At 65.4% G+C, this 27521-nt stretch overlaps 6 protein-coding genes across 6 annotated transcripts; 3 read left to right on the top strand and 3 right to left on the bottom strand.

The window, feature by feature from the left end:
- Positions 1–2612: 2612 nt before the first annotated feature.
- On the top strand, positions 2613–7368 carry PLTP (phospholipid transfer protein). Its single transcript, XM_075022336.1, has 16 exons — positions 2613–2875; positions 3643–3761; positions 3985–4084; positions 4157–4285; positions 4448–4603; positions 4795–4858; positions 4994–5057; positions 5176–5267; positions 5406–5582; positions 5766–5825; positions 5927–6088; positions 6294–6361; positions 6444–6486; positions 6687–6750; positions 6832–6908; positions 7023–7368. The coding sequence occupies exons 2-16, from the start codon at positions 3650–3652 to the stop codon at positions 7161–7163; spliced, it is 1509 nt and encodes a 502-aa protein (XP_074878437.1). The 5' UTR covers positions 2613–2875; positions 3643–3649; the 3' UTR covers positions 7164–7368.
- Positions 7369–7701: 333 nt separating this feature from the next.
- CTSA (cathepsin A) lies at positions 7702–15301 on the bottom strand. The gene is made up of 15 exons (XM_075022273.1): positions 15041–15301; positions 11936–12093; positions 11719–11830; positions 11546–11596; positions 11202–11288; positions 10942–11097; positions 10471–10562; positions 10057–10141; positions 9830–9921; positions 9530–9608; positions 9232–9380; positions 9083–9158; positions 8884–8973; positions 8628–8729; positions 7702–8434 (listed from the first exon to the last, which is right to left on the bottom strand). Exons 1-15 carry the CDS (start codon positions 15284–15286, stop codon positions 8351–8353), a joined length of 1659 nt encoding a protein of 552 aa, XP_074878374.1. The 5' UTR covers positions 15287–15301; the 3' UTR covers positions 7702–8350.
- On the top strand, positions 13236–16696 carry NEURL2 (neuralized E3 ubiquitin protein ligase 2). Its single transcript, XM_075022303.1, has 2 exons — positions 13236–13943; positions 16311–16696. Exons 1-2 carry the CDS (start codon positions 13268–13270, stop codon positions 16424–16426), a joined length of 792 nt encoding a protein of 263 aa, XP_074878404.1. The 5' UTR covers positions 13236–13267; the 3' UTR covers positions 16427–16696.
- A 1988-nt stretch (positions 16697–18684) lies between these two features.
- ZSWIM1 (zinc finger SWIM-type containing 1) lies at positions 18685–20948 on the bottom strand. The gene has a single exon (XM_075022268.1). The coding sequence runs from the start codon at positions 20832–20834 to the stop codon at positions 19128–19130; it is 1707 nt and encodes a 568-aa protein (XP_074878369.1). The 5' UTR covers positions 20835–20948; the 3' UTR covers positions 18685–19127.
- Positions 20949–21216: 268 nt separating this feature from the next.
- On the bottom strand, positions 21217–24390 carry ZSWIM3 (zinc finger SWIM-type containing 3). The gene is made up of 2 exons (XM_075022263.1): positions 24236–24390; positions 21217–23089 (listed from the first exon to the last, which is right to left on the bottom strand). The coding sequence occupies exons 1-2, from the start codon at positions 24388–24390 to the stop codon at positions 21217–21219; spliced, it is 2028 nt and encodes a 675-aa protein (XP_074878364.1).
- Positions 24389–27190, top strand: ACOT8 (acyl-CoA thioesterase 8). Its single transcript, XM_075022280.1, has 6 exons — positions 24389–24813; positions 24894–25030; positions 25428–25653; positions 25917–26074; positions 26474–26665; positions 26769–27190. Exons 1-6 carry the CDS (start codon positions 24389–24391, stop codon positions 26885–26887), a joined length of 1257 nt encoding a protein of 418 aa, XP_074878381.1. The 3' UTR covers positions 26888–27190.
- The last annotated feature ends 331 nt before the right edge of the window (positions 27191–27521 follow it).

Raw genomic sequence — 27521 nt, 5'->3', positions numbered from 1 at the left:
TGCGTCTCCCGCCGCCGCCCCACCTCCGCCTCGCCCGCCCCGCCGCCGCCATCTTGCGCCGGGACCGCGGGCCGCCGGTGCGCAGGCGCGGGGCCGCCCCGCCCTCGGCACTGCGCAGCGCCGCCGCCCGCCCGCCGCCCGGCGCATGCGCGCTCTCCCCACACTCCCCGCGCCCCGGCCCGCCGGCAGCGCGCCTGCGCGGAGCCCGGCCCGCGCTCGGCCGGCCGGCCGGGCGCATGCGCGGAGGGGCGGGCGGCGGCCCCCTCCGCCCTGCCCCGGCGCCATCTTTGGTGTGGCGGCGGCGGCGGCGCGGCCGTGCCCGCAACGGGGCGGGCCGCCGCCGCCACTATTTCGGGCCGCGCAGCCTGTCATTGCGGCCCGCGGCGGCCGCTGCCGAGCGGCCCTGCCCGCCCGCCGCGGGCGGTTCCTGTCACAGGCTAGGGCGAGGCCCCGAGCGGTCGCCACCAAAGGGCCCTTTGAAGCGCGGCGGCGCCGGGGCGGAGCGGGCGGCCGGTCCCGAGGGCGGCGGCAGCGCATTGATGTGCCGGCGGGGCCGGCCGCCGGCGGCAGCGGCCCAGCTGGGTGCCCGCAGCGGGGCTTCCGCCGCCCGGCGGGGCCCGGCGGCCGCTCCCTGCCGACGGCTCGGCCCGTGGGCCGGGCCCTGGCCCCGAGCCGCCGGCCTTGGTCCCCGTGTAGCCTGCGGACAGGAATCCCTCGGGGAGCGCCCCCGCTTGCGCGTTCCTACTTGCGCACCCGCTCGTTTAGCTGCTAATTCGGCCCGCCGAGTCGGGTTCGGGGAAGGCCGCGCACCTCGGCTGCCGTGGCAGGCGGTGGCTGCGCGCGATGGGACGGTTGTGCCGGCGTGTGCCCAGCCGTGCGCCTTCCCCGCGCCCGGTGCGGATGCTGGCGCAGAGATGGGCGGCTGCGCTCCTCGATATCGCTCCCTTGCTCCGAAGCCGCTGCGGCAGGCGGCATGGCGTGGCTGCCTTCCCGCGTGGCTCGTTGGGGTGCGTGCCCAGCCGCGCTCCCCAGCGTGGATGCAGCTCTCGCTGGCGCGGCAGCGGGCCCCACCTCGCTGGTTCCTCTGTGGCCACGGGTTGCGTCCTGGAGCCCCAGGCTGCGTGCTCGCTGGGGCAGACGTGCCCCTGCTGCCTGTGGCATGGGAGCTCAGCCCCTGCAAGAGAGCGTGGTACTCACAGCATGGCAGGAGCAGCCTGCATCCGGCCCAACACATGTGCTGGAAGATGATGTGGGGTGGGGAAGGGGGACATGGCAGTTACTGGGTCCTGCCTCCTGCCGGGCTGGGATAGTTTTTGAAGGGAGCTGCAGGTGCCTCCGCTGTCCCTTCGCAGCCGGTGGGGATGGGCTGTGAGTGGAGCCCCCAGCCTCTGGACACAAACGCCCATCGGCGCAGCTGTTCTGCACACAGAGACACAGCCAACCTTCTGCCGCAGGCCTGCGGCCTCAGCTCGCTGGCAGCCGACGGGCACCGCTGGCTCACGGCCCTCGTGGAGATGGGCTGGGGCAGCCGTGGGGCCCTTTTCTGCCCTTTGCCTGTGGAGCATCCCTGCTACCCAGCTTTCTGAAGGGCTTTCTGTCTTCCTGGGCAGCAGCCTGACCTGCTGGCTCTCCCAGAAGTCCTGCCCTCTGCTCTGAGAGCACTGGGGTCAGTTTAATGAGTTAATGCTGGCAAAGCAGTTCTGGAGGGATAAGTGCTGTGTAAGCACTAAGTCTCCCAAGTCTCCCTGCGTTCGGAGCATGAGCCCCGCACAGCCCGGCTCTGCTGCCCTACAGCACAGATAATCGCCCGGCACGCAAAGCACTGGCTCAGACCAACCCCTTGTTGCACCGCCTGGGAGGGAGAGGGGACTCTGCGGAGGGACAGTGTGAAGCCTCGATCCTTGGAGCGAGGAGGCTCAAGCGGCCGAAGGGGGTGGTGGGAGCAGGGGCAGCCCCTCGGCTGCGCCCCTGCGGCTTTCAAGCAGGGCCCTCGGGGGCATGGGGAGGCAGCCCTGGCCCGAGGAGCCGCCTGTCCTCTGTGTGACGGGTGTTTGCAGGGGTGGGATGGAGCAGGATGGCAGCGTGGATGCTGCTGGGGCCAATTTGGCATCGCCCCTACAAGCCCCGGTGCCTGCCAGGCTGCCGGCAGCAAGCTGGGATGTCCAGTCAGAGGCACGTCCTGCGGACCCTGAGCTGCCCGGTTTGTGGCAGGGGCCTGGGCAGCGGCTGTCAGAGCAGCGCTGAGGATCGGGCAGCCTCGTCAGCTTCTCTGCTCGGGGCTCACCTCACAGATGGGCACGAACCAGCCTCCGTCGGCACCCCTGGAGCCACGGGGCCTGTGTTGGACCCTGGCTCTGGCGCAGACCCTGCCGGGCAGAGCTGGAGCTGGCAGAGGGTGGCTGGGGGAGCTTGGCCACTGGCAGAGGCTTCGTAACACAGACTGGGGGGGCTGCCCCGGCACAACGGACCCCTTGGACTGCGTTTGCACGCGTGCCCCTCGCAGGGCTGGGTGCCGGCGAGGCCCAGGGACGTGGTGCATGGCTGCGCGTGCGGGACACGCGGGGAGCTGTGTTTGCGGTGGGGGAGGAAGGCTGTGAGCTCAGCCCAGAGTCTGGGCGTCTGAGCAACCCACTGTCTTTCTGCCTGTGCTGGCAGGCAGCTGGGGCTCAGCGTGCTGGAGACCTGCATCCTCCCCGTCCCGCTGTCTCCTCCCAGCTGTGGGCTCACAAGGAGTGGCAGCTGGTGGGATATATAAAGGCAGGGCAACCTCAGCCAGCTCAAAAGAAACTCTTGGAGCTACTGGTGTTCTCCCTCCCTTCCTCCCTTCATGTGATTCAGCTTCCCCACACCAGGGGAGCCAAGGACAAGCCTCACTGTAAGTACCCGAACTGAGCTGGCATTGTGTAGGCAAACCCCGGGGAGTGTGCACAGCCTCGGGAAAGGATGGCGTCGGCTCCGGGCCATGGGCAGGAGGGTCCCCCGTCCTCTGCCTTGCACAGAAGTGGGGGAAAATGCTGTGGGGGGAGCCCTGGGCCGTCCCCACAGTCTTGCAGGGAGCTCTGCCTGTTACTGCTGGATGGGGAAGCTCCAGCTCTCGTCTCAGCCCGGCGTGTGGGCAGGCAGCACATCTCCGGGGCCAGGGGCAGCTGGGGCTGCCCGGGAGGGCTGTGGGGCAGCCCCACAAGAGAGGGCTCCCTTCTCTGCGGGGGCCGGGGTTCCCAATGCAGCAGCACATGCTGGGCTCACGCCTCGCCGTGCAGTTCTGGGAGCTGGGTGTGTTCAGGGCAGGGTGGGACGCTGCTGGGGCCGGCGGGAGCTGACTGGAGCCAGTATTCCCAGTGGACGTGAGACCTTGCAGGTCCCGCAGGGTCTGTGCTGGGGGCTTGTGCGCAGCACCCTAGGGTGGAGGCTGTGCCACGTGTGGGCTGCTGGTCCATGGGGGTTCAGGTGATGGGGACCTGGGCAGCGTCGGGGGGTTTCGGGCTGTGGGGAGCAGCGGAGCTGTGGGGTGTTCCTCAGGGCCATCCCCTGCCCTGGGGCTGCGAGCAGGGTGGGCAGCAGCTGCCTCCCTCCCAGGGTGGCTGGGTGTCCCCTGCGTGCCCCTCTGGGCCAGCCCGTGCTGACCCTGCTCTCTGCTTCCAGGTGCGAGATGGCTGCCGGCAGCTGCCGCCTCCTCCTCTTCCTCCTGCCCTGGCTGGTCACGGCCTCGCACAGCCCACCCGGCTGCAAGATCCGGATTACCTCTAAGGGGCTGGACCTGGGTAAGGGGCTGGATGGGACCCCGATGTCAGGGCCTGGGTGAGAGGGAGGTTGGGACGCCGCTCCTGGGGTCTGCGCTTGGGTAGGGCTCTTGGCTGGGACCCCTGCCCGCACTGCCCGCATGTGGGGCTGCTGGAGAGGAGCTGGAGGACTGGCTGGGGGCAATGCTGCCGGGAGGGCAGCACTGCCTGTCTGCGGCCAGCCCAGGCTCGCTTTGCTTTGCAGTGAAGCAGGAGGGGCTGCGCTTCGTGGAGCAGGAGCTGCAGAACATCACGGTGTCGGACCTGCATGGGAAGGAGGGGCAATTCCACTACAACATCAGCCAGTGAGTGCTGCCCGCTCCCTGCACACGCAGCTCCCCACGTCCATCTGACCGTCTCCGTCCCTTTTCCTGCAGGGTCAAGGTGATGGACCTGCAGCTGGCATTTTCTGACCTGCACTTCCAGCCTCAGCAGCACCTTGTCTTCAACATCAAAAATGCCTCCATCAGCCTGCGCTTCCGGAGACAGCTGCTCTACTGGTTCTTGTGAGCTACCCCCCCCTCCGCTCCCCCAGGCCCCAGCTTACCCCACCGCTGGGCCACAGCCACTGCTTGGCTGTGCCCGCTGGATGCCATGGGTGCCTTGCTGCCCTGGCCTGCAGCTCGTAGGAGCTGTGCACTCCTCTCATCTGCTTTTGTTGCTTCCAGCTATGACATCGGGTCCATCAATGCCTCTGCGGATGGCGTCCACATTCACACAGTGCTGCAGCTGGCCAAGGATGAGGCTGGGCGCCTGAAGATCTCTAACATCACCTGCAATGCCTCCATTGCCAGAATGCATGCAGGCTTCTCCGGCACACTCAGGTACACCCAACCCCACCACAGCAGCCCTGTCCTCTGCCGGGCCAGCTCTGCCTGTGCCCAGCTCCCCGACCCCCTTTCTGCGCCCTTGGGACTTCCCCATCCCAGGCTGTGTGCTCACATGGGGATGGAGGGACAGGGCTGGAGCCACAGGGGAAGACAGGCAGCTGCAGAGCTGCTGTTGTGTCCTGCAGGAAGGTCTACGAGTTCCTGAGCACCTTCATCGTCACAGGGATGCGCTTCCTCCTCAGCCAGCAGGTATGGCTGAGTGCAGACAGGCGATAGAGCCTGGGGGAACCTCGCCTTGCCCTGTCCCGCAGCAGGAGGAGGGTCCGGGATCCTTGTCCAGACCTGGGAGCAATTCCCCTCTTAGCCCAGGCCCTTGCCTTTCAGATCTGCCCGTCCCTGGAGCATGCCAGTCTGGTGCTGCTGAACTCCGTGCTGGACACGGTGCCGGGTAAGTGTTGCCCTGGGGGAAGGGACCGGACCCCGCTCACCATGGGTAGGGTAGAGCTGGGCATCGGACTGCCGGGCAGCCCGCAGGCTTGGTCACAACAGCACATCTTCTCTGGCAGTGAGGAACTATGTGGATGAGCACATTGGGATTGACTACTCCCTCCTGCGGGATCCAACTGTCTCCACGGACACCCTCGACCTAGACTTCAAGGTGAACACTGGATCCTGCCCTGCCAACCCTCCCACCGTCCCCATGGGGGCGGCTGTGCCAGCCTGCACACTGGGCACCATGGAGCGAGCAGGGTGGGCTGCGCTACGGCTGCAGAAACTTCTCCTGTTCTTGGCCCAGGGCATGTTCTTCCCCCGTGCGAGAGAGAACCAGGAGCTGGAGAACCACGCGGTGGAGCCGGTGATCAAGGAGACCGAGCGTATGGTCTACGTTGCCTTCTCTGAGTACTTCTTTGACTCGGCCATGCTCGCGTACTTCCAGGCAGGTGTGCTGACCATAGAACTCCAGGGGGAGAAGGTGAGCAGTGACAGATCACCCAGCTATGCACAGGCAGCTCTCTGCGGGCAGGGGCCTGCTGCCAGGCAGGAGGGAGGGCTAGGCTTTGCCTGCAGAGCAGAAGAGATGCCATCCAGGGAGCAGCTTTGCTGGGATCAACAGCAACTGCTAGCTTACCCTCCGATGGTTTGTCCTCCCTGCAAGGTGCCCAAGGATCTGGAAGTTTTGCTGAGAGCCACCTTCTTCGGGACTATCTTCATGCTGGTGAGAGGAGCACCCGGCCGGGGCGGGAGGCACGGGGGAGCCACTGGGGCAGAGCACAGCCCTGCCCAGCTCCATGCCTTCAGCTCACCTGCCTTCCTCAGAGCCCTGCTGTGGATGCTCCCCTGCGGCTGGTGCTGCAGGTGTCGGCTCCCCCCCGCTGCATCATCAAACCCTCGGGCACCTCCGTCTCCGTCTCTGCCTTCCTCAACATCTCACTGGTGCCCCCGGGCCGCCCTGCTGTCCAGCTCTCCAGCATGGCCATGGTGAGTGGGGGGGCTGGCCAGGAGGGGTGCGCGTGACCAGGGCTCCCTGTCCAGCCACCCCAGTGCGCACGGGAAGAGTGTTTCCCACCCCGCGTGGGAAGGCTCCGGTGTCCCAAAGCAGAGGGAGAGCAAGAGGAGCAGCCAGCCTGGCCAGCTGCCTGCAGTGGGCACAGCAGGGCTACGATTCAGTCTTCTCTCTCCTCAGGAAACGAAGCTGAGCGCCAAGGTGTTTCTGCAAGGGAAGGCGCTGCGCGTGCAGCTGGACCTGCGACGGTACGGCCCGTGCTGGGGTCCTGTGCAGGCTGCAGGGAAGGTCCCCTCCGCGCTTCGCTCATGGCTGCTTTCTCCCCTGCAGGTTTCGCATCTACTCCAAGCAGTCTGCGCTGGAGTCGCTAGCGGTGAGCGGACCCACGCCAGCCCGGGGGGTCTGGCCTCCCTTGCTAGCCCCCAGCCGCAGCACAGGGCAGGCTCAGGCAGGGGCTGCGCATCGCAGGACACCTCTTCTAGCCCACCCAGTGCTAAGTGCGGGCATGCCTGGCCCAGGCAGGCAGGTCTGTTGCCACTGCCAGTGCACTCACGCACACTTCTCTCTCCCCAGCTGTTCTCACTGCAGGCCCCACTGAAGACCCTGCTGCAGCTGACGATCATGCCACTCATTAACGGTAGGCATTGCCACTGCCCACACACAGCCGAGCTTGGGGTAGAGTGGGACTCAGCTTCACACCATCTCTCCCTCCCTGCAGAGAGGACTAAAAAGGGCGTGCAGATCCCGCTGCCAGAAGGCATGGACTTCACCAAGGAGGTGGTCACCAACCATGCGGTATGTGGTGGGATGGGGACAGCCTGGGCACCCCCAGCAGGCGCAGGGACCATGTCCTGCTGGGGCAGGGTGCAGTCACACCCAGCCTTGCCCTAATCGTCTTCCCTGTCGCAGGGATTCCTCACGGTGGGAGCTGATCTCCACTTCTCCAAGGGGCTGCGGGAAGTGATTGAGAAATACCGCCCAGTCCCTACCACCCCTGCCTACCCCAGCTCACAGCCTGCAGAGCCCAGCGTGGACCCCCACCAGCTCTAGCTCTTCTCCCCACTCGCTCCTTCACCCTGGACTGAGGGCAGATCCCGGGCTGGACCCGTAGACTGTAGGTAGGAAGCAGCTTCCCTGGTACCACTGGCACGTCCTGCAGGGCGCCTCTGCCCTGGTGGGTAGCAGCAAGGCGGAGACAGCCGCTCTGGGAACCCCTGCTGCACCCCTTCTCATTACACTAATAAACCACTCGACTCCAACCTGCACGGCCTCGTTGCTTGGAGGACATGCCCACACTGCACTGCATGGCTGCCAGCATGTGGGGAGAGATGGGGAAGGCGGCAGACAGCGCTGCTCCCCCAGCTCAAGGTACTTGGGAGGCAGACACAGCTCAGAACGGTGGCAGAGGGGCTCAGAGCAACTGCGCTGCCCCTGCTCTTGCGGGTGGCTTGTTCCCAGGCGTCACCTCACCTTCCACTCACCTGTGCTGCATGCTCAGCACATACTGGTACTGCTCAGAGAGCAAAGGAAAGCAAAGCAGGGGGGTAGCAGAGCAGCGCAAGGAGCTGGGCAATGAGGAGCAGAACCACCTTGTTCAGAGAGTTTATTGCGAGTTCCCAGAAGCACTGCGTGCCCCAGACAGTGAGCGGGCAGTGGGATTGTCTTTGTGGTAAGCCTCCTTCACCAGGATCAGATGTGGAAGCAGTTTGGAGGGGAGGAGAAAGCCCCTGCAGGAGCAGTGCCCAGCTGCCCGCAGCCACCACATGAACTGTGCTTTCCTAGCAGGGGGCAGCTGCCTCGGAGCCCGCCCAGGGTTGTGTGCGTGCAGTGGCCGCAGGACAGAGGGGAAGTGGTGGGGACTGCTCCCTTCCCAAGAGGGAAGTAGCTGCCTCCCCAGACAGGGAGGAGGTGAGACAGGAAGCCACAAGCAAGGAGACGGCTGCAGCAGGGGCAGGAATCCTCACCCAGTAAGGGCAGAGACCCTGGGACTCATCCCCGCCAGCCCGCACCCCCCCACCCACCGCAGGCAGCCCCGTCCTCCACCCTGTCCGGCCGAGCACCATCCTGCAGGGCTGGGCAGAGCCTGGGGCCAGAGCAGGGAGCCCCACTGGCTGCAGGAGTGACTCGTTTCATGGAGCAGGGAGCCCGGGCGCAGCTGAGCAGCAGCGAGGATGGGCTGTGCGGGAGGTGCCGGGTGGTGAGGGCAGCCGGGGCGCCAGGCGCTGCCTCCGCAGCTCCTAGTAAGGCTCATTCTTAATGAAGCGGCTGAACATGGTGAAGGCAGCAAGCGGCCGGTCCGTGGGCACCATGTGGCCAGCTCCCTGTGGGAAACGGGCAGCAGCAGATCAGTGCCAGCCGTGGGGCTGCCGCAGCCCTGCGACTGCCTCCAGCCCCAGGCTACCCGTAGCACAGCCAGCACCGCCCCACTCTGACCACAGCACTGGTGTCCGGCACACCCTCCCACGCCGCGGTCAGCAGCCCTCTCACTGTCTCCCCCGAGCCCCCCAGCCCTACCTTGACTGTGAGGAAGGCGATGTTGGTAAATTCCTTCACAAAGCCCCCAATCTGGTTCTCGCCTCCTTCAGTGTAGAGCCAGGGCCGGCGAGCCACCTGCACCTGGGACCAGCAGCAGCACCCTCAGTGCCCCAGCTGCTCGAGGCAGGCAGCCAGCCCTGCCCACACTCTCGCCGCAGCCAGCCCCGGCACGCAGCCGACTGCACAGCCTGGAACTGGTGACCGGCCTGGCCCAGGCCCTGCTCTGCCCACTTACCTTCTGGCAGAGGGAGTCCACAAACCACTCATCCCCGAGGAAGTTGCAGGCCATGTCAACGTCCCCGTTGTACACCAGGATCCGGTACTTCTGCAGAGCAGAAGGAGGGTGAGTGTTTCGCAGGGCAGAAGCCCTGGCCAGGCAGGAGGCTGGTTTAGCAGAGCCGGTCCCAGGGCCCTGTGGGCTCCCCCGCACGCACCATGGCTCCGAGCAGCTTCAGGTACTGGTCGTTCATCTGCATGTACAGGCGCTTGTAGTAGCGGTTCACCTCAAAGCTGCAGAGGAAGCGTCAGCGTCACGCGGCTGCTCATGCTTGCGGAGATCCCTTCCCACCCAGAGCTTGCTCACCTGCACACCTGCCACTCCAGGGCATCAGGGGAGATGTGGAGAGCCTTCTTCACCTCTGGGGAGTTCAGATACACGCTGAGGGCTGTGGAGTTGGTGCAGGGTGGGTCCATCCGGACCTTATTCCGGGCTACCGGCATCCGGAACAGGTTCTGGGAGAGAGTCAGGAGAGTCCCTATCACAGCAGCACCTGGTGCTACCCCACCGGAGTAGCTGCTCTCTGCCCCCTCCTGCCCACAGGCAGCACTGCTGGCCGGGCAGAGGATGCTCAGAGCCCGGTGACACGGGTGCCCGGGCTCACCTGCCGCCAGGAGAACCTCATCGGCATCCGGATGAAGGAGTTGCCCAGGTCATGTGTGATGAGACAGTCACCCTCGTACCTGCATCCGGAACGAGCACAGGAACGGGCTGACAGCTCTGGAGGAACAAGGGCTCAGGCCCCTCCGTGGGGGAGTCCTCAACAGCAGCCAGACATGGTCTACCTGTCCCAGAGGGACCCCCTGCCCAGCCCACCATGTCCCTCTGCCAGCCAGGACCCCACACGCTGCAAATCAAAGCAAGCTAGTGCCTGGAGACCCATTTTCCTTGGGGCCACTCTCACCTCATACTCCCAGGGACACCGCCATCGCATGGGGCATAGAGATTGTAGATGTTGAGGCCGGACTCCTCCACAATCTGAATCGTCTCCTCCATCTGCAATGAGCCACAAGGGTTTGGGACTCAGCAGGACACTTGAGGGACGTGGGCCCATCCAGAGCCTGGCAGGTGGGTGCTGCTCACAGACACCGGGGCACTGGGCACGCACTCAGGGGCTCCACCTCCCCTCACCTTAAGCGTGCAGTTCAGGTTGGAGTTATCATGGAAGTTGCACTTCTCTTTGGAGCAGCAGAAGGCCTGCAAGTCCTTCCACAGCCTGCCAGCAGAGACCAGGGGATTTGGACCACACTGCCCAGGCGGCAACGCCGACACGAAGCCAGCAGCCGTGGCCACAGCCATGCCGCAGCCTCCCTGCCCAGCGGCCGCACAGCATGTGGCTCAGCCCGGTGCCCCACAAACGTGCCTGCCCATGGGAGCTGCCCAGGATGAGGGGCCATCTCCACAGCCTGGCTGCTGGCCCACATCAGGCCAGGAGCTTCCCTTGTCCCACACACCACCGACCCAGCCAGCCCCATCCCATGCCATGCCCCTGTCCTGCTTGCCCAGGGACAGCGCATCTAGCAGCAGCATTCCCCCTCCTCTTACTCAGTCCCCAGCAGGCCGTGGTAATAGGCAAAGTAAACCAGGGAGTTGTCATTGATCTCATAGGATGAGAGGCCATTTCCCACAGCGATTCCCTGCAAGGCAAGAAGAAAACAACTCTGTTGTGTTCCAGCTCCCCACAGGGCAGGCACAGCCACAGTGGCATCAGGCAGGAAACAGATTCAGCACTGTTTACTCCACAGAGAGAACAGGAAGGGTCAGGGGTGCCTGAGAACACTCCCCGGTCCCATGCGACGCAGCAGGGATGGACAGGTCTGCCAGCAGCTGCTGCCAGCACCTCAGGAGAAGATGAAAGGCCACGGGGCCAGACCCGCCCTACACCCCAGAGGGGGCCCTGCACGCTGGCTGCACAGCCGGTCCCACCCCGTTACCACTCGAGAGCCCCAGCGAGGTCCTGCCAAGCCCTCTGCTCCACAGCTCAGGCCAGGCCAGCAGCAGAGCCCAGCTGCTCACCTTCAGGTTGAGGCTGGGGTCCTGCATCACCCACTCTGCCAGTGTGGGGATGTAGACCCCCCCATAGCTCTCCCCTGTGAGGAAGAGATCGTTCTTGGAATACTCAGGGAAGAGCCGGAGGAAATCCTTCAGCGCCAGGTAGTTGTTGCGAGCGACCTGCAGGGAAGAGGAGACGGGGGTCAGGCAGCAAGGCAGGACCCCCAGCGCCCAGGCAGGGGCAGGCAGGAGGCAGGTCCCTCCCAGCAGCCCGGGTCACTCGCCTCGGTGTCGTTTGTGGCGTACTTCTTGTCCTCGGAGTAGGAGAAGCCGACGCCAGCGGGGGACTCCAAGTAGAGCACGTTGGCAATCTGCAGGGATGGCAGAGGAGCTGGAGATCAGGTGAAAACCCCCACCCCTGGCTTGGCAAGACAGAGGGCTGCTGGCAGCACCCACGGGTACCTGGCTGGCCCCAGGGCTGTGCTGGGGGGGCCATATTCCAGCCCTGCTCCACAGCAGACTCAAGAGGAGGGTGTGTTAGGCAGGGCTCCGTCCAGAGGACAGGAGAAACTGGCTCGGGGCCACCCTCTCCCCACAGCCATGGAGGCTGCAGCGCCTGCGCCCGTACCTTGTTCCAGGCGTAGTCATTGTACTTCAGCGTGACCCCGTCAGGCTGGATCTGGGGAAGCGGAAGGCAGTGACTGATGGGCACAACCAGGCAGGCCCCAGCGAGACGGCTCATGCCATGCAGCCTGCTGGCCCCCAGCGGCCCTGAGCCGCGGGACGGCTGCGACTACTGACCAGGAAGGGGCCGTGCTCCTTCAGGAAGCCCTCCATGGAGCTGCAGCCGGGGCCCCCATTCAGCCACAGCACCAGGGGGCTGCTCTGGGGGTTGCTCTGGGCCTCCACAAACCTGCGGACGCACGGCCGTCAGTCCCCGGTGCCCGGCCGGGCCCCCGCCCCGGCTGGTCGGGGCGTGGCCCGGCACCAGCCCCGGTACCGGCGCGGCCCCACGTACCAGTAGTGCAGGTGCTGGCCCGGCCCGGCGCAGAGGTAGCCCGAGAAGTGCCGGAAGGAGGGCTGCTTGGTCAGCCCCGGCAGGAAGGTCACCTCGTGGCCCGGGGGGGCGGCCCGGCTCAGCCCCAGCAGCAGCGCGCCCAGCAGCAGCGGCCCCATCTGCGGGAGGGGCGGGAGGGGAGGTCGGGGCGCTGCCGGCCGGGACCGGCCGCGGCCCCAGCAGCGCCCCACGGCCGCCCCGCCGCCCCACGGCCTCCCCGCTCCCCCGGTGCTCCCCCGGTGCCCCCCCCCCCCCGCCCGGTTCGGCCCGGTCCGCTGACCCCGGCCGCTCCCGGCGCGGCTCTCGCAGGCGGCGATCCCGGCGGGCACATGACACCCGCCCATATGACCTCCGGTGCTCACGTGAGCGGGGCGGGGCCTCGCGGCCGCCAATCAGCGCCCCGGCGGCGGCCGGCCCCTGCCCCGCGCCCGCGTACGCACGTGGGAGCGGCTCCGGCCCCGACCGGCGGGACGGGACCGGCGGGACGGGACGGGAGCGGGACGGGGGTTCCGGGGAGCCCCGGCACGGGAGGGAGCGGGGACCCGGCCCCGGCGGGCACGACGGAGGCAGCCGGCGGCGGGGCTGCGGCGCCCGGCGGGCACCGGCGGGTACTGCCGGCTGCCACCGGCCACAGCGGGGACGGCCGGGCACGGCCGGTTACAGCTGGGTGCCACCGGGCACCGCTGGCTACAGCCGGGCTGTGCCGGGCATCACCGCATACAGCCGGGCACTGCCGGGCAGCACTGCATACAACCGGGCAGCACCGGGCACAGCTGGACACTGCCGGGCAGCACCGGGCACCGCCGGGCATCACTGGGTACAGCCAGGTACTGCCGGGCAGCACCGGGCACTGCCAGGCACTGCCAGGCAGCACTGGGTACAGCCAGGCACTGCTGGGCATCACCACATACAGCCAGGCATCACTGGGCACTGCGGGGCACCACCGAGCACAACTGGGCATCACCGGGTATAGCCAGGCACTACCAGGCACTGCTGGGCATCATCACATACAGCTGGGCACCACTGGGTACAGCCGGGCACCGCCAGGCACTGCTGGGTACTGCCAGGCACCCAGGCACAGGCGGGCAGCGCCGGGCAGGCACTGCGTGGAGCGCCTGCAGGCCCGGAGAGGCTGGTGGGGCCCGGCTGTGCCCCAGCAGACAGGGGGTCCCCTCCCGCCCTCCCTCGCGGCACTAGGACCCCTCCGAGCCATCCCGGCTGTCCCTGCCTGGAGGAGCCGTCACCGCCTCACAGCAGCTGTGACGGGGACGGTTAAAAATAGCGGTGGCGGCGATGGCTGCCCGCTGCCGCCTCGCCGCGCGCTTCCACCACGTCCATGGCACCAATGTCCGCCTGGACGCTTCGCGGACGCGGGCCACCCGGGTGGAAAGCTTCGCCAACGGGCTCTGCTTCAGCCAGGAGCCGCTGGCACCCGGGCAGATTTTCCTGGTGGAGATCGAGGAGAAGGAGCTGGGCTGGTGTGGGCACCTGCGCGTGGGGCTGACGGCCCACGACCCCCAGAGCCTGGAGGTGGTGCCCGAGTATTCGCTGCCAGACCTGGTCAACATGGGGGACACCTGGGTGTTCGCCATCACCCGGAGCCACAACCGCGTCACGGTGGACGGGGAGGAGGCACGGGCACAGAGCCCGGCCTGGGAGCCCTTCCTGCTGATCGAGCGGGTGAGGATCCCCCGTGACACGCTGGTGGGGCGCAGCAGGCCCGGGCGCTACAGCCACATCCTGGACGACCTGTACAAGGCAAACGTGCTGCCCGCGACCGCCCGGCGCAGCCGGATCGGTGTGCTGTATGCCCTGCAGCCCGACGGCACCGCCGACATGCACATCGTCATCAACGGAGAGGACATGGGGCCGAGCGCCAGGCACCTGCCCACCACCCGCCCGCTCTACGCCGTGGTCGACGTCTTCGCCTCCACCAAGAGTGTCCGGGTCATCCCGGTGGAATACGGCTGTACGTATCTGCCCCCCTCCCTGGGGCACGTCCTGCAAGGGCCAGGAGCTGGGGGTGGGGGCCTCCGGTGGGGTCACCCCCTAGTCCCCAACAGTGGAAGTGTCAGAATGTGCCACGGGGCAGAGTGACACAGGGTAGGGGGCACAGGAGAGCCCCTGGCCCCTGCAGAGCACAGGCAAGACCCCACACTGCCGCTGACGGGCAGGGTCTGCCGAAAGCTCTGCTGTGTGAGGCTGCGCCAGGGCCGAGTTCGCGCCAGCTCCCAGCACCAGCAGTCGGGGCAGAGCATGGCCTGGTCGCCCTTCCCGAGCAGAGCGAGGGGGGCGAGTGTTCTGGGCTGCTGTGGACTAGGACTGTCGGACCGCGGAGCTGTGCCCCTGCTGCACCACACTCATCCCCAGACAGACAGACACCCCCGACCGGAGCCCAGCGCCGGTGCTTACGGAGCTGCTCCTCGGGGCCTGGTGAGCCCTTGCTGTGCCCTGCCTTGCCCCACGGGCACGCAGCAGCCCGGAGCTAAGCAATGTCCTGCCTTGGCATCAAAACATCTGGCTGCGCCCCACTGCCCGCCCTGGCACTCATGCCATGCCCCCGCGCCTGCCGCGTGCCCAGGCTGCGGGGTGCCCAGGGCAGACACCCCGTGATGCCATCGGAGATTGGGCAATATCCAGCATCCCTCAGGCGGCTGGGGAGGGGCTGGGAAGGCCAGTGCTGGTCGCTGGCTTTTGCGAGGAGTCAGGCTAATAAGTGCTAATTACCACCATACTGGACAAATCAGCAGGTGCTGAGGATTAGGTGAGATGAGAGCCAGAAGAACTGGTGCCGGCTGCCCCTGACCGCTGGGAGCCACCGCTTCTCCCGCTGGTGCAACCTTCAGCTGCTTCTGTCTCAGGGCTGAAAACCATGATTCTCCCTGCCAGCTGCTGTGAGCCGATTATCCAAACAGGGAGGTTAAATGTGCCCAGCTGTCCAGGCCCCTCTGCCCCGGGAGTGTGTTGAGGGTGACCAGCCGGACCCCACTCTGCAGGAGGCTGCTGAGCTGCCTCGAGTGTCCCATCCCTGGCCGCTCGCGAGGGACTCGCGCTGGCAGCACGTACCTCTGGGAGAGCTGCCCTCTCCCACTGCAGCCACCGGCTGTGGGTCCCTGCGAGCTCCACGGCTGGCACAGGCACCACTGCAGAGGTGCAATCTGGCTTCCTCCCCTCCACTAAGATGTCAGTAGCTCTGGTTTCTGCAACACTTCCGCAGGGTTTAAAAATCAGTCTCAGTGCGGTTCTGTTCCTGGACAGGGTCTGGCTGGTGAAGTGAAAACCAGAAGTGAGCAGCTGAGCCGCTGGCAACATGCGATGTGGCACGGGGGCGGGGAGCAAGAAAGGCAAAGGGCATCAGCTGCCCATCACCCAGCACTCGGCATGACGCAGCCCCACGCCGCCGAGGCAGAGATAAGCACCCCAGCCATCCGAAAACAGCCCCAAGGTCGGGAGCCGGCTGGGCGCAGCGCGGTAGTACTCGGCAGAGTTCTGCTCTGCCCCAGGCGAGCCCCCGGAGGCACCGGCCCCCAGCTGGAGACGCACTCAGCTGCGTGCGGGTGAAATGGCCGAGTCCCAGCTGCGGCTCCACTCCAGCCTAGTGCGATGCCCTGGGGTGCTCTCCTCCGGTTTGGCTCTTGGAGGCAGCGGATGAACTAAGGCCCACAGGCTGCGCCTGAGTCAGATCATTTAAGATCTGAGTAGAGTGCCGGCCACAGCTAATTGCACCCATGCCGCTGAGCCACCAAGGGCTCCAGAAAGAGGAATCCCACAGGGGCACGTGTCACAGGAGCAGGAACCGGGCAGAGCCCGCGCTGGCAGCCATGGGAACGGTTCAGAAGGTGGTTGTCTCAAAGGCATCGCAGAAGCTGTCTCTGCAGGCAGCACAGCCCCGGCCTGCAGGCGCCCACCCGGCAGCCTGGCACGGCACCGGTGGAAGCAGACCAAGGGAGCGGGATGAAAGGAAAGCATGGTGTGGGCATGTGAAACCCCAGGGAGCCGCTCCACACCTCTCAGAGAAAACAAATGCCATGGTAACGCACGGCTTGGGCACGTAACTGTCCTCTCAACCTGCCTCTGAGTAACGGGAAGAGCTTCACTGCCCAGGGTCCTCAAGCTCCCCTCCCAGCCTGAGCTGCCTGGCACCAGCTCTTCTGCACAGCTGGCTCAAGCCCAGAGCAGGACAATGCCTGCTCCTGTGGCAGAGCAAACTCACCCACTGCTGCCCTAAAACACAGTGCCTCTGGGGACCCTCAGGGCCCGTCTCCTCCACACCCCTCTGCTCTCAGCCTCACCAGCAACTTGGCCAGCTCAGTTACTTCTTTCTGTTCTCTTCCAGTTCCCTCCCTACAGACCCTCTGCCGGCTGGTCATCCAGAAGCACATCGTCCACCGCCTGGCCATCGACGGCCTGGACCTGCCCCCGCCACTGAAGAGCTTCTGCCAACACGAGTGAGGTGTGAAGGGTGCTGCCCTGGCTGCCACCCACGCTGACAGCCCCACTGGTGATGGCCGGCGGGCTGCCCGGGCAGGATCCGTGCCCCTAGCTGCCCTGTCGCCCCTGGGGCGCCTGCGCACACGGCATGTGCCACTGAAGGGCCAACGCGAGAGCACGAGCAGCACGTCAGAGGGACTTTCCTCCGTGCAGAGGGGTGCGGCAGGGCCGGTGTGCGGGCAGGAGGGTGCCACAGGTCAGAGCGAGCAATAAAGCGCTTCCAGCCAGAAAGCGAGCGTGTTGGGGGGGTGCTGGCACACAGAGCAACGCAGAGGGAGGGCGGATTGCCCGACCCACCACGGGCCCGCTGCCCTTGGGGCTGTGCTAACTGCTGGCAGCGGGAGGCCCCTGCGCACCAGGGTACCGGTGGAGCCGGGCTGGCTGGGGTAGGCACCGCAGGACCCGCAGAACCCCTGCGGCCAGGAGACCCGGCCCTGCCGGTGGGATCGGCACCCTGCGGTACAAGGCTTCGACATAAGCCCAGCGCCAGGCCAGTTCTCAACAGGGCAAGGCCAGTGCTGGGCAGCTCTGGGGGCTGGTGTGCTGCCCGGCTCCCATCTAGGGGAGGAAGCTGCGGCTTTGGGGTTTTTTTAGTCCCCAGCCAAGGGGACTTTCTTCCTCTTCCATGTCAGGGCATTTTGTGGGGCTGCATGGGGTGCTTCGGGGGAGCTGCCTTCCAGTAAGGCAGGAAGAGTTCCATCAAAGGAGGACTCGGGGGGCTAGGACCCCCCTGTGCTTCAGCAGCCACTTGTGGGAGCAGCTCCCCCTCCAACAAGGAACAAAGCCAGGCTCAGGACCTCTCCGTGGCCCAGGAACGAAGCTGGGATCACCCAGGTGGATCAGAGCAAGGGCTGGGCTGGGTGGAGCATGGGAGGGCACGGCACGATGCTCACGTGGAGGGTAAATTACAGCCGGGTGGTTGTCCGGGCCAGGCAGTTTCGCTCTTGGGAAAGATGTTTACCCAGAGAGCGAGGATGAGTTATTTCCTGTGCTCCCAATGTGGAGGGGGACTGGGCGGATGCCAGAGGGAAACCCGCAGCGCCCAGGGAGCTGCACTGGCAGCAGCTGTTGCTCAGGCACATGCCTGTGGCCACAGAGCCGGTCACAGTGACCTGGTACAGGGTCCAGTTATCCCACCGGCTGGGAAGGGGAGCCCTGCACTCCCCAGCTCCAGGAGCCAGGACTGGGCCCTCCTCCAAACCCCTCATCCTTCAGCTGGTGGGGACGGCAGCTGGTGTTCCCGCAGTGCCTGTGCTGGGCTGGGAGGAAAGGCACGGTCAGAGCTGCACAGAGCAAGAGGCAGAGGGAAGAGCCCTCCAAAAATCAGAGGGGTGCCCACATGCGCCAGGAAGAGAGATGGTGAGGAGGCCGGCAGGCAGAGCCTTCCAGGCCTCTTCTACAGCACAGCTAAGGGGTGAAACAAGCAGCTCCAAGTTTACAGAAGGGTGTTTTAGGAAACACTACACTATATTTAGTCAGCGGGATTCGATACTATCAGATAATGTTACAAAACCCTCAATCAAGAGGAAATCCCCAACCACGCAGCAGTCCTACTCCTGCAACAGGCCAACTCTACTGAAACCAAAACATTAATGAAGGAAGCATCAATCGGGGAAAACACCAATTGTGACTGAAACACAGCGATGAGCGAGGTCTCTGATGCCCCCCGCCAAGTCCTGCAGGACACAGCCTGCCATGTCCCAACATGACGGGCTTCGGAGCTGCTGGAGTTGTTCTTGCTGGCAAGGGGGATGGGGAGCTCACCCAGCCCGAGAACAACACCTGAGGACCAGGCCTTGTTTACTCTTCTCGGCATTTTTCCTCCCCCACCCCGTATGTTTAAAGCCTTTGCTCTCCACCTCACCGCAGCTTTGTTTGCCCTGCTGTGACCCCCAGCACCCCTCCCGCCTCCCCCAGCACACGAGCTGTTGACAAGGGAGGGCGGGTTCCCCTTTTTGAGGAACCGAGACCAGCTGCTGTAACCAGACAAACAACTCCTCTGCTCCAGACCACGGGCTGTGCTGCTGGCAGTGGAGATTGCCACCCTCTGGATCTGCTGCCTCCTAACAAGCCAGCTCACTCCACTAACTGGAGGGCACCGCAATGAGACAAGACCACCAAGAAGCACCATCCCAAGCCCTGCCTGATCTCACAGGCCGAGTGAGCCCCACCGTCCCATCCTGCCAGCAGGGAGGCACTGGCACAGAGACAGATGCAGCTCCCGAGCGATACAATGCCGATTTATTGGCTTTCTTGCACAACACATCGCAGCTGGATGCTGGAAGGACCTGCAGGTGCTGGCTGCAGATCAAGTAATTTTGTCACATGTTATTACACCATCACCTCCCACGCCACACCACCCATGGTTGGCTCCCAGCCACGTCTCCTGTTAGCCAGGTCAGTGGCCAGCTACCCATCCAGCATGATCCGGAGTTCCCAATCCGGTTTCTCAGCTGCCCTGTGCAAGACATGACGCTCACTCAGCGGATAAGGAGCCCAAACTGCCCCTTCCATGCCAAGCCTTGAGAGGGTGGCAGGCTGAGGGGAGTGCATGTGGAAGCCGGGACACCAGTAGAGTGACAAACAGGTCTCCCGCACATCTGCTGCCCCGCTGCTCCCGAGGGCTCACACACAGAACAGCCAGCTCGGCTCCCGCTCAGTGCTAGAGCTTCACCTCGACGTAGGGCCCAATCCAGCTGTCAGCCAGCTCCCGGAGTGTCCTGTACCTGTGCTCAAACTCCTCCCTGCTGCAGTGGGTGAGAAGCCGGCTGACCTCTGCCGTGAGGAAGGACACCACCAGAGATTTATCCAAAGACTCATTCCAGGAGCTCTTCAGGATCTCCAAGAGGCCATCAGCACTGTCTTGCCCAGCCTGATGGGCATCACATCCCTTCTGCCACTGTCTGCTGAGCATCTCTGGCTGCAAGGTCTTCCTGTCCGAATTCAGCGCAGCCAGGATGTGCCGGCAGGGCAGCTGGAAGACCTGGTTGAAGTGGCAAGTGCAGCTGCTCGGGCCTTTCATGTTGACCCTGTGGGCATCCTCCAGAACCTGTATGCTGAGAGCATCCTCCCCGGTGCCTATCAGCTGCACGGACTTCTGAACCACCGCAAACTCACTCAGGCACAGCCTGGCAGCGGGCTCTGTGCAAATATCACTCAAAGACTGCTTGATGCCTTCCTCAGTCCTTCTGTTAATCTCCTCTTCACTGTCACCCTCCAGGTTTTCTGTGGCCTCCAGTTTAGCCACAGGAGAGGAAGGATCTAATGAGGACTGAGGGCTCATGGGCTCCCTCTGGAGGAGGAGAGCCTGGGGGCTTTCAGGCTGATGCTGAAGAGCTGCAGGGAGCTGAGGAGCTGCCGGTCGACTCTGGAGAACCATCACGGGACCCTCAGCAGCTGTGAGAGAAGCCGGCACTGGCTGCTGCTGCTGAGCTGCTGCTGTGGTGGGGGAGGCCTGGACGGAGCTCTGAGGCAGCTTACCCTGGCACACCACAGGGACAAGAGGCGAACCTGAGGCAGGCAGGCTTTGGGGAGCTGCCCAAGCGGCACAGTGATCAGGATGGGGAGCGGAGCACGTCGCAGCATCGGGAGGGCTCTTAGAAACACACTTTTGGTAGTGCCGGGCTAAGGAGGTGATGCAGCTCTCCAGAGAGAGCTCAACGCTGAAAACCTGGCTTAACCCCTGGGTGACGATCTCCAGGTCCCTAAAGTAGTTACTGGCCTCCCCCCAACTCCTCTCCCTGTGTGCAGCCCAGATCTCATCATCGAGCAGCCAGCGAATATGGAGCTGAGGCAGCAAGTCGGGCGCCACAAGGTCCCTCAGGAGCGCATGCATCTTCCTGCGGCTGCTCTCGGTGGCTGCGTGCACGGTGTCGCTCAGGGCAGCCAGGATCAGGCGCTCGGCGCGGTCCTCCAAGGTCAGCCGCTGGACCTGCTGCTGCAGGCGCTTGCAGAGGTGGAAGACGGAGAGCTGCACCTCCGCTGACGGAAAGGCCTGGGCGAGCGCGGGCAGCTGGGGGAGGCCGGGCCCCACCAGCAGGAGCCGGGTCTCGGCCCAGGCGGGGTTGAAGGCCCGGAACGCCCCGTACATGCGGGCCAGGCTCCCCGCTGACTCGTCCCGCGGGACGGCGAGGTGCACCACCCTGGCCATGCCGCCCCGCAGCCCCGGGGCCGGTCCGGCCACCAGGAAGACGTAGAGGACCCGGCCGGCCGGCCCAGCGGCCCGGTGCACCAGCAGCGCCCGGGGGAAGCGGGCGAAGACGCCACGCATGGCGGCGCTCTGGAAGCTGACGGAGGCCATGCGGCCGCCCGCGCCCAGCTCGTAGGCCACCAGGGAGCCGCGGCCCGGACCCGGCGGGGCCTGCGCCATCGCCAGCCCTGCCGGGGCCGGGAGCGCTCGGCCGCGGCCCCGCGGCGGCACGTCCCCTCGCCGCGGCCGCCGCTACCGGGGGGACATATCCCGGCGTGCCCCGCTCCGTTCCGGGGGGGGGGGGGGGTGTATCCCGGCGTGCCCCGCTCTCTGCCGGGGACGCCGCCAATCACCGTGGGGCGCGCCGTGACGTCGGGCGGCGTTTGGGGCCCCCTGCCGGCCTGCGCGCCCCCGGCACCGCCGCCGGTACCGGCCGGGCACGGCCCGTCGCTGCCGGGACCGGAGGGCCCGGGCGCTGCCCGGAGCAGCCGCGGTACAGCGCACGGGGCCGGGGACGGCCGGGAGCTCCCCTCCGCCATCACGCATCTCCTCGGTGTCCCCGTTACCCGGAGCAGTGCGGAGGCACCGGCTCCTCCTTCCCGGCCGGCGGCCCCGGTGACCGAGCCCAGACAGCCAGGATCGCCGCCAGCGCCGAGCTGCGCTCCTCCAGCTCCTGCCCCTCGCACTGCATCAGCAGGTTGGCCAGCTCCAGGCTGAGGGACCGGACTTTCTCCCCCCTGCCCTCCGGCCGGTTGCCCACCGAGCCCCCGCCGCGGCCCGGGGGACCGGCCCCGGGGGCCGGGAGCCGCTGGTACCTCCTCTGCCAGCGCCTGCACACCATGCCCTCCTCCACACGTCCCCGGTGCGCCTGCAGCACGGCCAGGACATGCCTGCAGGGGAGCCGGTAGCGGCGGTGGAAGCAGCAGCTGCAGCTGCGGCAGTCCCGGCTCACCCGGTGCGCGTCCTCCAGCAGCTGAACGGTGAGGCTGCCCGGCACCGGGCTGAGCAGCTGGGTGGACGTCTGCACCACCTCCCACTCCTTCAGGCATAGCCAGGAGCCCAGGTCCGTGCAGCTCTCCCACAGTGTGGCCAGCATGCTGTCCGTCCCCGCTGCTGCAGCCTGCCCAGTGGGCTCGGGGCGCTCGGCAAGAGCCGGAGAGCCAGAAACGGGGCCTGGTCCTGCTGCAGCACCGGCATGTGCGTCAGGCTGCTCCTGGAGGCTGCTCCAACTATCCTCCTCGGTGCTTGAGGAGCCCCGGTTCAGGCTTTCCAAGCTCCTGGAATCAAGGCAGTCCGCACACTCCAGAAAACAAAGAACGCTCGCCTCCAAGGATGGCTGCCGGCCAAAGAGGCTGGATATCCGGTGCGTGATGAGGTCCAGGCTGTCCATGTGCGTGCCGCAGGACTGCAGACCTTTCTCTGCGTGCAGGCACCACAGAAGCTCACAGGAGAAGCAGTTAGCTCGCAGGTAGTTGTACAGCTCTGGGCTGACCACACGCTTCACCAGCTGGGAGAGGGCATCCAGACTTGCAGCTGAAGGGGAAAACACGGCCTTCTGCAAGGCCAGCGTCAAGTTCTGCTTGAGCGAAGAGGAGATTTCTGCTTCCCTCACGTTCTTCTCGAGCAGTCGGACAGTGTGATAGACAGAAAGGAACACCTGGGCAGCAGGAAAGAGCTCTTGGAGGATGGCTTTGTGAAAGAAGGACACGTCCACGAAAACAGTCTGGACCTTTTGCCACTCGGGGTTGAACTCCTTGAACACAGTCAGCATTTTCCTGATGCTGGATGCTGTGTCATCCTTCAGCAGTGACAAGTGCACCACTTTCCCGACTCGCTCCTCACTCTCTACAAGGAGAGCATAGAGAACGTGTCCCCCATCGCTCAGCGCCCTGTGCAGCAGGAGGCTCTTGGGGAACTGCATAAACGAGCTCTTCATCTTGCTGGTCTGGAAGCTGAGTCTGTCCAGGCCATGGTTACTGTCTGCGCTGATAGAGGCCAACGAGCCCCTGTCCACCCTTAGGAAGCTTTTCATGACCTCAGCCACCCTGATGAGCGCTGAGGCATTTTCCTTCGCTGCTTCAGGGAGCGCAGGAGCCCTGTATGGAGCAGGCGCCCCGTCCACCGGTTGTCCTGCGACTATGTGCGAGTCCTCATGCGCCTCAGCACTGCTGTTGGTCCCACCCGCCTGCTGCTGCTCACACAGTTCTGTTGCAGGGCCGTCACGTGCCGCGGTGCTTGCCATCGCAGTGGCAGCTCTGGTCAGGGAAAACACCGGGTTCGCATGGACGTGGTCACTGTTCAGTTCGCTGATCACAAGCTGGTCAATGTCCTCCTTATATTGCAACACAAAATAAGCTGGACACAAACTGGGCTGCTGCTTTCTCTTCTTGCTGTATTTTTGGGTCCGGGCACAACCAAACTTCACCTGCATGAACCTGCAAACATTGAGAAAGTGTTAGTGGGGTCAGCAATGGCAGTGTAGGCTGCCAGCACTTAGTTTAGGCTTTTCTTGCATGCCAACTCTATATTCAATTAGTGAGCACATGAAAACCACATATGCCAGTCAGACACGCAGGCTGGCTTTCTGCTCAGCGAAGCCTGGGGTAAGAAAGCTCAAACGCAGGAGGAGTGACGGAATCAAGAGTTACAACAGCCACGACCAGACACCACTAAGCAGCCCTGGCTGTCATTCCCAACGGTGCCTGTGTTGCAAAGCCATTGACCCAAACTCGATACCTGCATGTTTCGGTCTTACTCCCCTAAAGCACATATCATTTCTGCAACTCCTCTGCGTCTGGAGGAGCAGGTTAGAACATTGCAAGAAAGGCTTCAAGGCATGGGATTAAATTACATTTTAAGAAGGCAAAGGGAGCAGTTGTGTAACTGCAGAACGACCTTGCAGCCTTTGCGCACACGAGCGGATCCATCAACTTGGACAGAAACGAGACGTTATCGCTAGACCCGCTCTGGTAGGTGAAGGCTGTGGAATCGGGTACTGCAAGAGGGAAACCTGACAACACCCCTCCGTCGCGGTGAGGTAAAGGCAGCCAGGGAATGCCAACAGACGCTGATATTTAGCATCTTGCTCCTTGAGCGGAAAAAGGCGGGAGCTGTAGTTGGCCAGCAACGTCCTAGAAGGATGACTTCAAAGATCCAAGCTACAAGTTTTGCAACAAGAGGCAGAGAGAATTAGTAAAGCAGAGCTAAGCAGCAGACCCAGGATAGTGGAGTGCTAGCCGGGGAAGGAGCGGGGAGCGAGAGGGCTGGGACAGAGCTGGGTAAGGGCGGCACGAGAACAGCCGAGACTCTGAAAACGGCAGGTGCGCGACATAACCGGCGGCGTTCTTCTCCGCAGGCGTGCGACGCTGCCGGAATCGACCCTGCTGACCTCGGGAACGGCTCGCTGGTGAGGGCACGCAGCCAGGCACCGGCAAGAGCTCCGGCCCCGGGGGAACAGCGCCCGGCCGGGGACCGACAACCGGCTCCCGGAGCCTGCGCCGGGCCTCCCCCGGGGACCACCGACACGCCCCCACCCCCGAGCACCGAGCACACCGCGGGGGCCGCGGCGGGGCGGCCCTTACACGACGTCCTCGCGGACGGCGGTGCCGCGCTGCCGGTTGTGGCAGCGGACGGAGACGCAGCTCCGCAGGCCGTAGCGGCACCCCTGCGCCAGCTTGTAGGCGCGGAAGCGCTCCCTGAAGTCCTCGTAGCTCCTGAAGCGGGACCCCAGCTCCATGATGGGCACCGCGCACCGCCCCGCGGCCTCCGCGCCCCCGGAAGGAGCCCGCCGCCCCCCGCCGCTTTGTATTGAACCACCCGGGGCACCGCCCACGCCCGCAGTGTGGCCAATCAGAGCCGTCCTCTCCCGATTGCCAGCAAGCGAGCCAAGCGGCCCAGGGTTTCCCGCCACCGCCCGCGTGACTGGCGGCTCGGCGGTCCAATCGGCTGGCCTCCCCCGCCCCGCGGGTGGGCGGTACTTCGCACGGCCCGGATCTCGCCGCTGTCAGCGGCGCCGGTTCTGGGTCGCAGAGGAGATGGCGGCTGCGGGCGACGGCGGGGGACCGGGGCCGGGGCCGGGGCGGCCGCCGCCCGGGGACCTGCGGAGCGTGCTGATCACCAGCGTGCTGAACCTGGAGCGGCTGGAGCTCGACCTCTTCAGGTGCGCCGGGCCGCCGGGCCGCCGGGTCCCGGCCGCCCTCCCCGCCGCCGCCCTCACCGCCGCCGCCTTCTCCCCCGCAGGGGCCGGCACCACTGGGTGCCCGCTACGCAGCGCCTCTTCGGCGGGCAGATCGTGGGGCAGGCCCTAGTGGCGGCCGCCCGGGCCGTTAGCCGCGACGAGCAGGTCCACTCGCTGCACTGCTACTTCGTGCGGGCAGGTGGGCCGGGCCCGGGGGGAACCGGGCTGCGGGGAGCGGGGCCGAGCCGGTGGGACCCGGCGGCTGGGGGGGCCGGGGTGGGGGGAGCCGGTCAGGGACCGGGGCTGAGAGGCGGCAGCGGGGTGGAAGGTCGGGGAGGTTGGGGCCTGTGGCGGGACCGGGGCCGGGCAGTGAATCCAGCGGCCGAGGGTCTGGGGAAGCCGGGGCTGAGCCCCACAGGGGTGAGGAGGTGCTGCCATCCCAGCTGCGGCAGGGCAGAGGGGGCGTGTGGGGGGCACTGCCGGCTCAGGGCGCAGCAGGCTCGGCCCACCTGGCCCCAGTGCTCAGCCTCTATAGGTCAGGTCCCCTCTGTGGTGCGTGGTGGCCCAACAGCAGAATGTCTCTTTTTCTGTCCCAGGAGACCCCAAGGTGCCGGTGCTGTACGAGGTGGAGCGGACCCGTACGGGGAAGAGCTTCTCAGTCCGTTCCGTAAAGGCCATCCAGCATGGAAAGCCAATCTTCACCTGCCAGGCCTCCTTCCAGCTCTCCCAGGGGAGCCCAGTGCAGCACCAGTTCACCATGCCTACCGTGCCACCCCCTGAGGAGCTGCTGACGCAAGAGGAGCTTATCCAGAAGTTTCTGCAGTGAGTGGGACGGAAGGGGCACGCCAGGGACGCCCTTGTCTGTGGCTGGGGCTTAGGGAGGCGCAGGGATTGGGGTGACTGCCTGAGGAGTCCCCAAATACACCTGGGAAAGGAGCAGAGAAAGAAGCAGGACAGGGCAAGGCAGGAGCCGTGCCCCTCCTGCCTTTCCATGTAGCCCTGGGTCCCTGGGCTGAAGCTGCTGCCAGCAGGACGTGCCCCTGGCCTGCCTGGCATTAACCTCACTTCTCTGTGTTGGTCTACAGGAATCCTAACTTGGCAGAGAGATACAGAAAGCATCTCAACAAGATTCAAGCCGAAGACGTGCCGATTGATATCAAACCCGTGAACCCACCAGACATATTCTGCTTGGAGCCGCAGGAGCCAAAGCAGCTCTTCTGGGTGCGAGCACGAGGCTACATAGGTGGGTCCCACCAGGAGGGCGGTCCAGCTGCCTTACAAGCCGAGGGCTCAGGCTCAAGCTCGCCCTGTGGAGCACGCTCACAATGGAGTGGGCCGAGAGGGTTGCAATTCAGAGGCTGCCTGCGCCCAAAGTCTGCAGGAAAGCCTGGGAATTTCGAGGCTGAAACACAGATGTGGGTGCTGGAGCATGAAGCGATGCCCGTGTGCCGTGCTCAGCCACGGTGGGCTTTCCCCGGGGGGGAACAGCAAGGGGAGTGGGTCTGAAAGAGCATCTCAGCTCTGCTTGGCCAGCAGCTGACCCTCAGGGAAGCAGAGCTCCCGGGGCTTTGCCTCACGCTATGTGCCCAGGCTTGTCCCATGGGCACCCTGCGGGAGACGGGCAGTGCCAGTTGCTTTGCAGGAGAGACTGACATGAAGGTGCACTGCTGCGTGGCCGCCTACATCTCCGACTATGCCTTCCTGGGCACGGCTCTGCTCCCGCACCGGCAGTACCACATCAAGTTCTTGGTGTCCCTCGACCATTCCATGTGGTTCCACGCGCCCTTCCGAGCAGACCACTGGATGCTGTATGAGTGCGAGAGCCCCTGGGCTGGTGAGTCCTCACCATGTTCCCCAGGGACCCATGTGGCAAAAGCCAGCTCTGCCCATCCCGGGGCAGGGGCGGTGGGCCAGGGTCTGACAGTGTCTCTCTGCAGGTGGGTGCCGGGGACTGGTGCAGGGACGGCTGTGGCGCCGGGATGGGGTCCTGGCTGTCACCTGTGCGCAGGAGGGAGTCATCAGGGTGGAGCAAAAGCCAAACCAGAGCAAGCTCTAGCTGAGGAGCCCCCGTGGGCTGGGGCTTGGGCACGCTGAGGAGGGACTCCGGGACCAAAACAGATGCGGGCAAGGCGGGACCTGGGCGGCAGCGGGAAGAAGCATCGAAGGAGACCGGGCTGGATCCAGCACTGTGGGGAGTGCTGGTGCCAGAGGCCCTCTGTGGCGAATGGGGACCCACAGAGGCGTCCACTGCGACTGACTGCCAGCCGCATAGCACGTAACCTAACACACAACGATCAGCCACCCTTCACCTGCCTTAAATAAAGCTGTCAGGTGAACAGCTGGGCTCTGTCCCCTGGAGTTTGTCCCCTTGGTCCCCGTGGTTGTGCTCGCCCGAGGGAGCCTCTCCTGGCAGGGGGAGGGTGGGCAGCGCCAGGGGCATGGGGGGGGCTCTGCCTCCACAGCAGGCCGGGTCGCAGGAAGGGAAAGTGCTACCATGGCACATGGCTTCCCCTTCTCACTTCTCCTGCCCTCCTTGTGCCCCGGCGCTTGTCAGTTGCTGCTTCTGCTCGCCCTCGGTCTCTTTCCCAGGGCCGGGCTTGGGAGAGGGCCCAGCCGCTGGGAGCCAGGGAAAGGGGAGGAGGCAGCTCCCACCTCAGGGTGAGGGACTCGAGGCTTCCTGCCGATGGTGC

Source organism: Buteo buteo, chromosome 2 (genome assembly GCF_964188355.1).
Source record: "Buteo buteo chromosome 2, bButBut1.hap1.1, whole genome shotgun sequence".
NCBI lineage: Eukaryota > Metazoa > Chordata > Aves > Accipitriformes > Accipitridae > Buteo > Buteo buteo.
The sequence above is the reverse complement of the archived record's forward strand: the minus strand, read 5'-3'. Positions and strand labels throughout refer to the sequence as shown.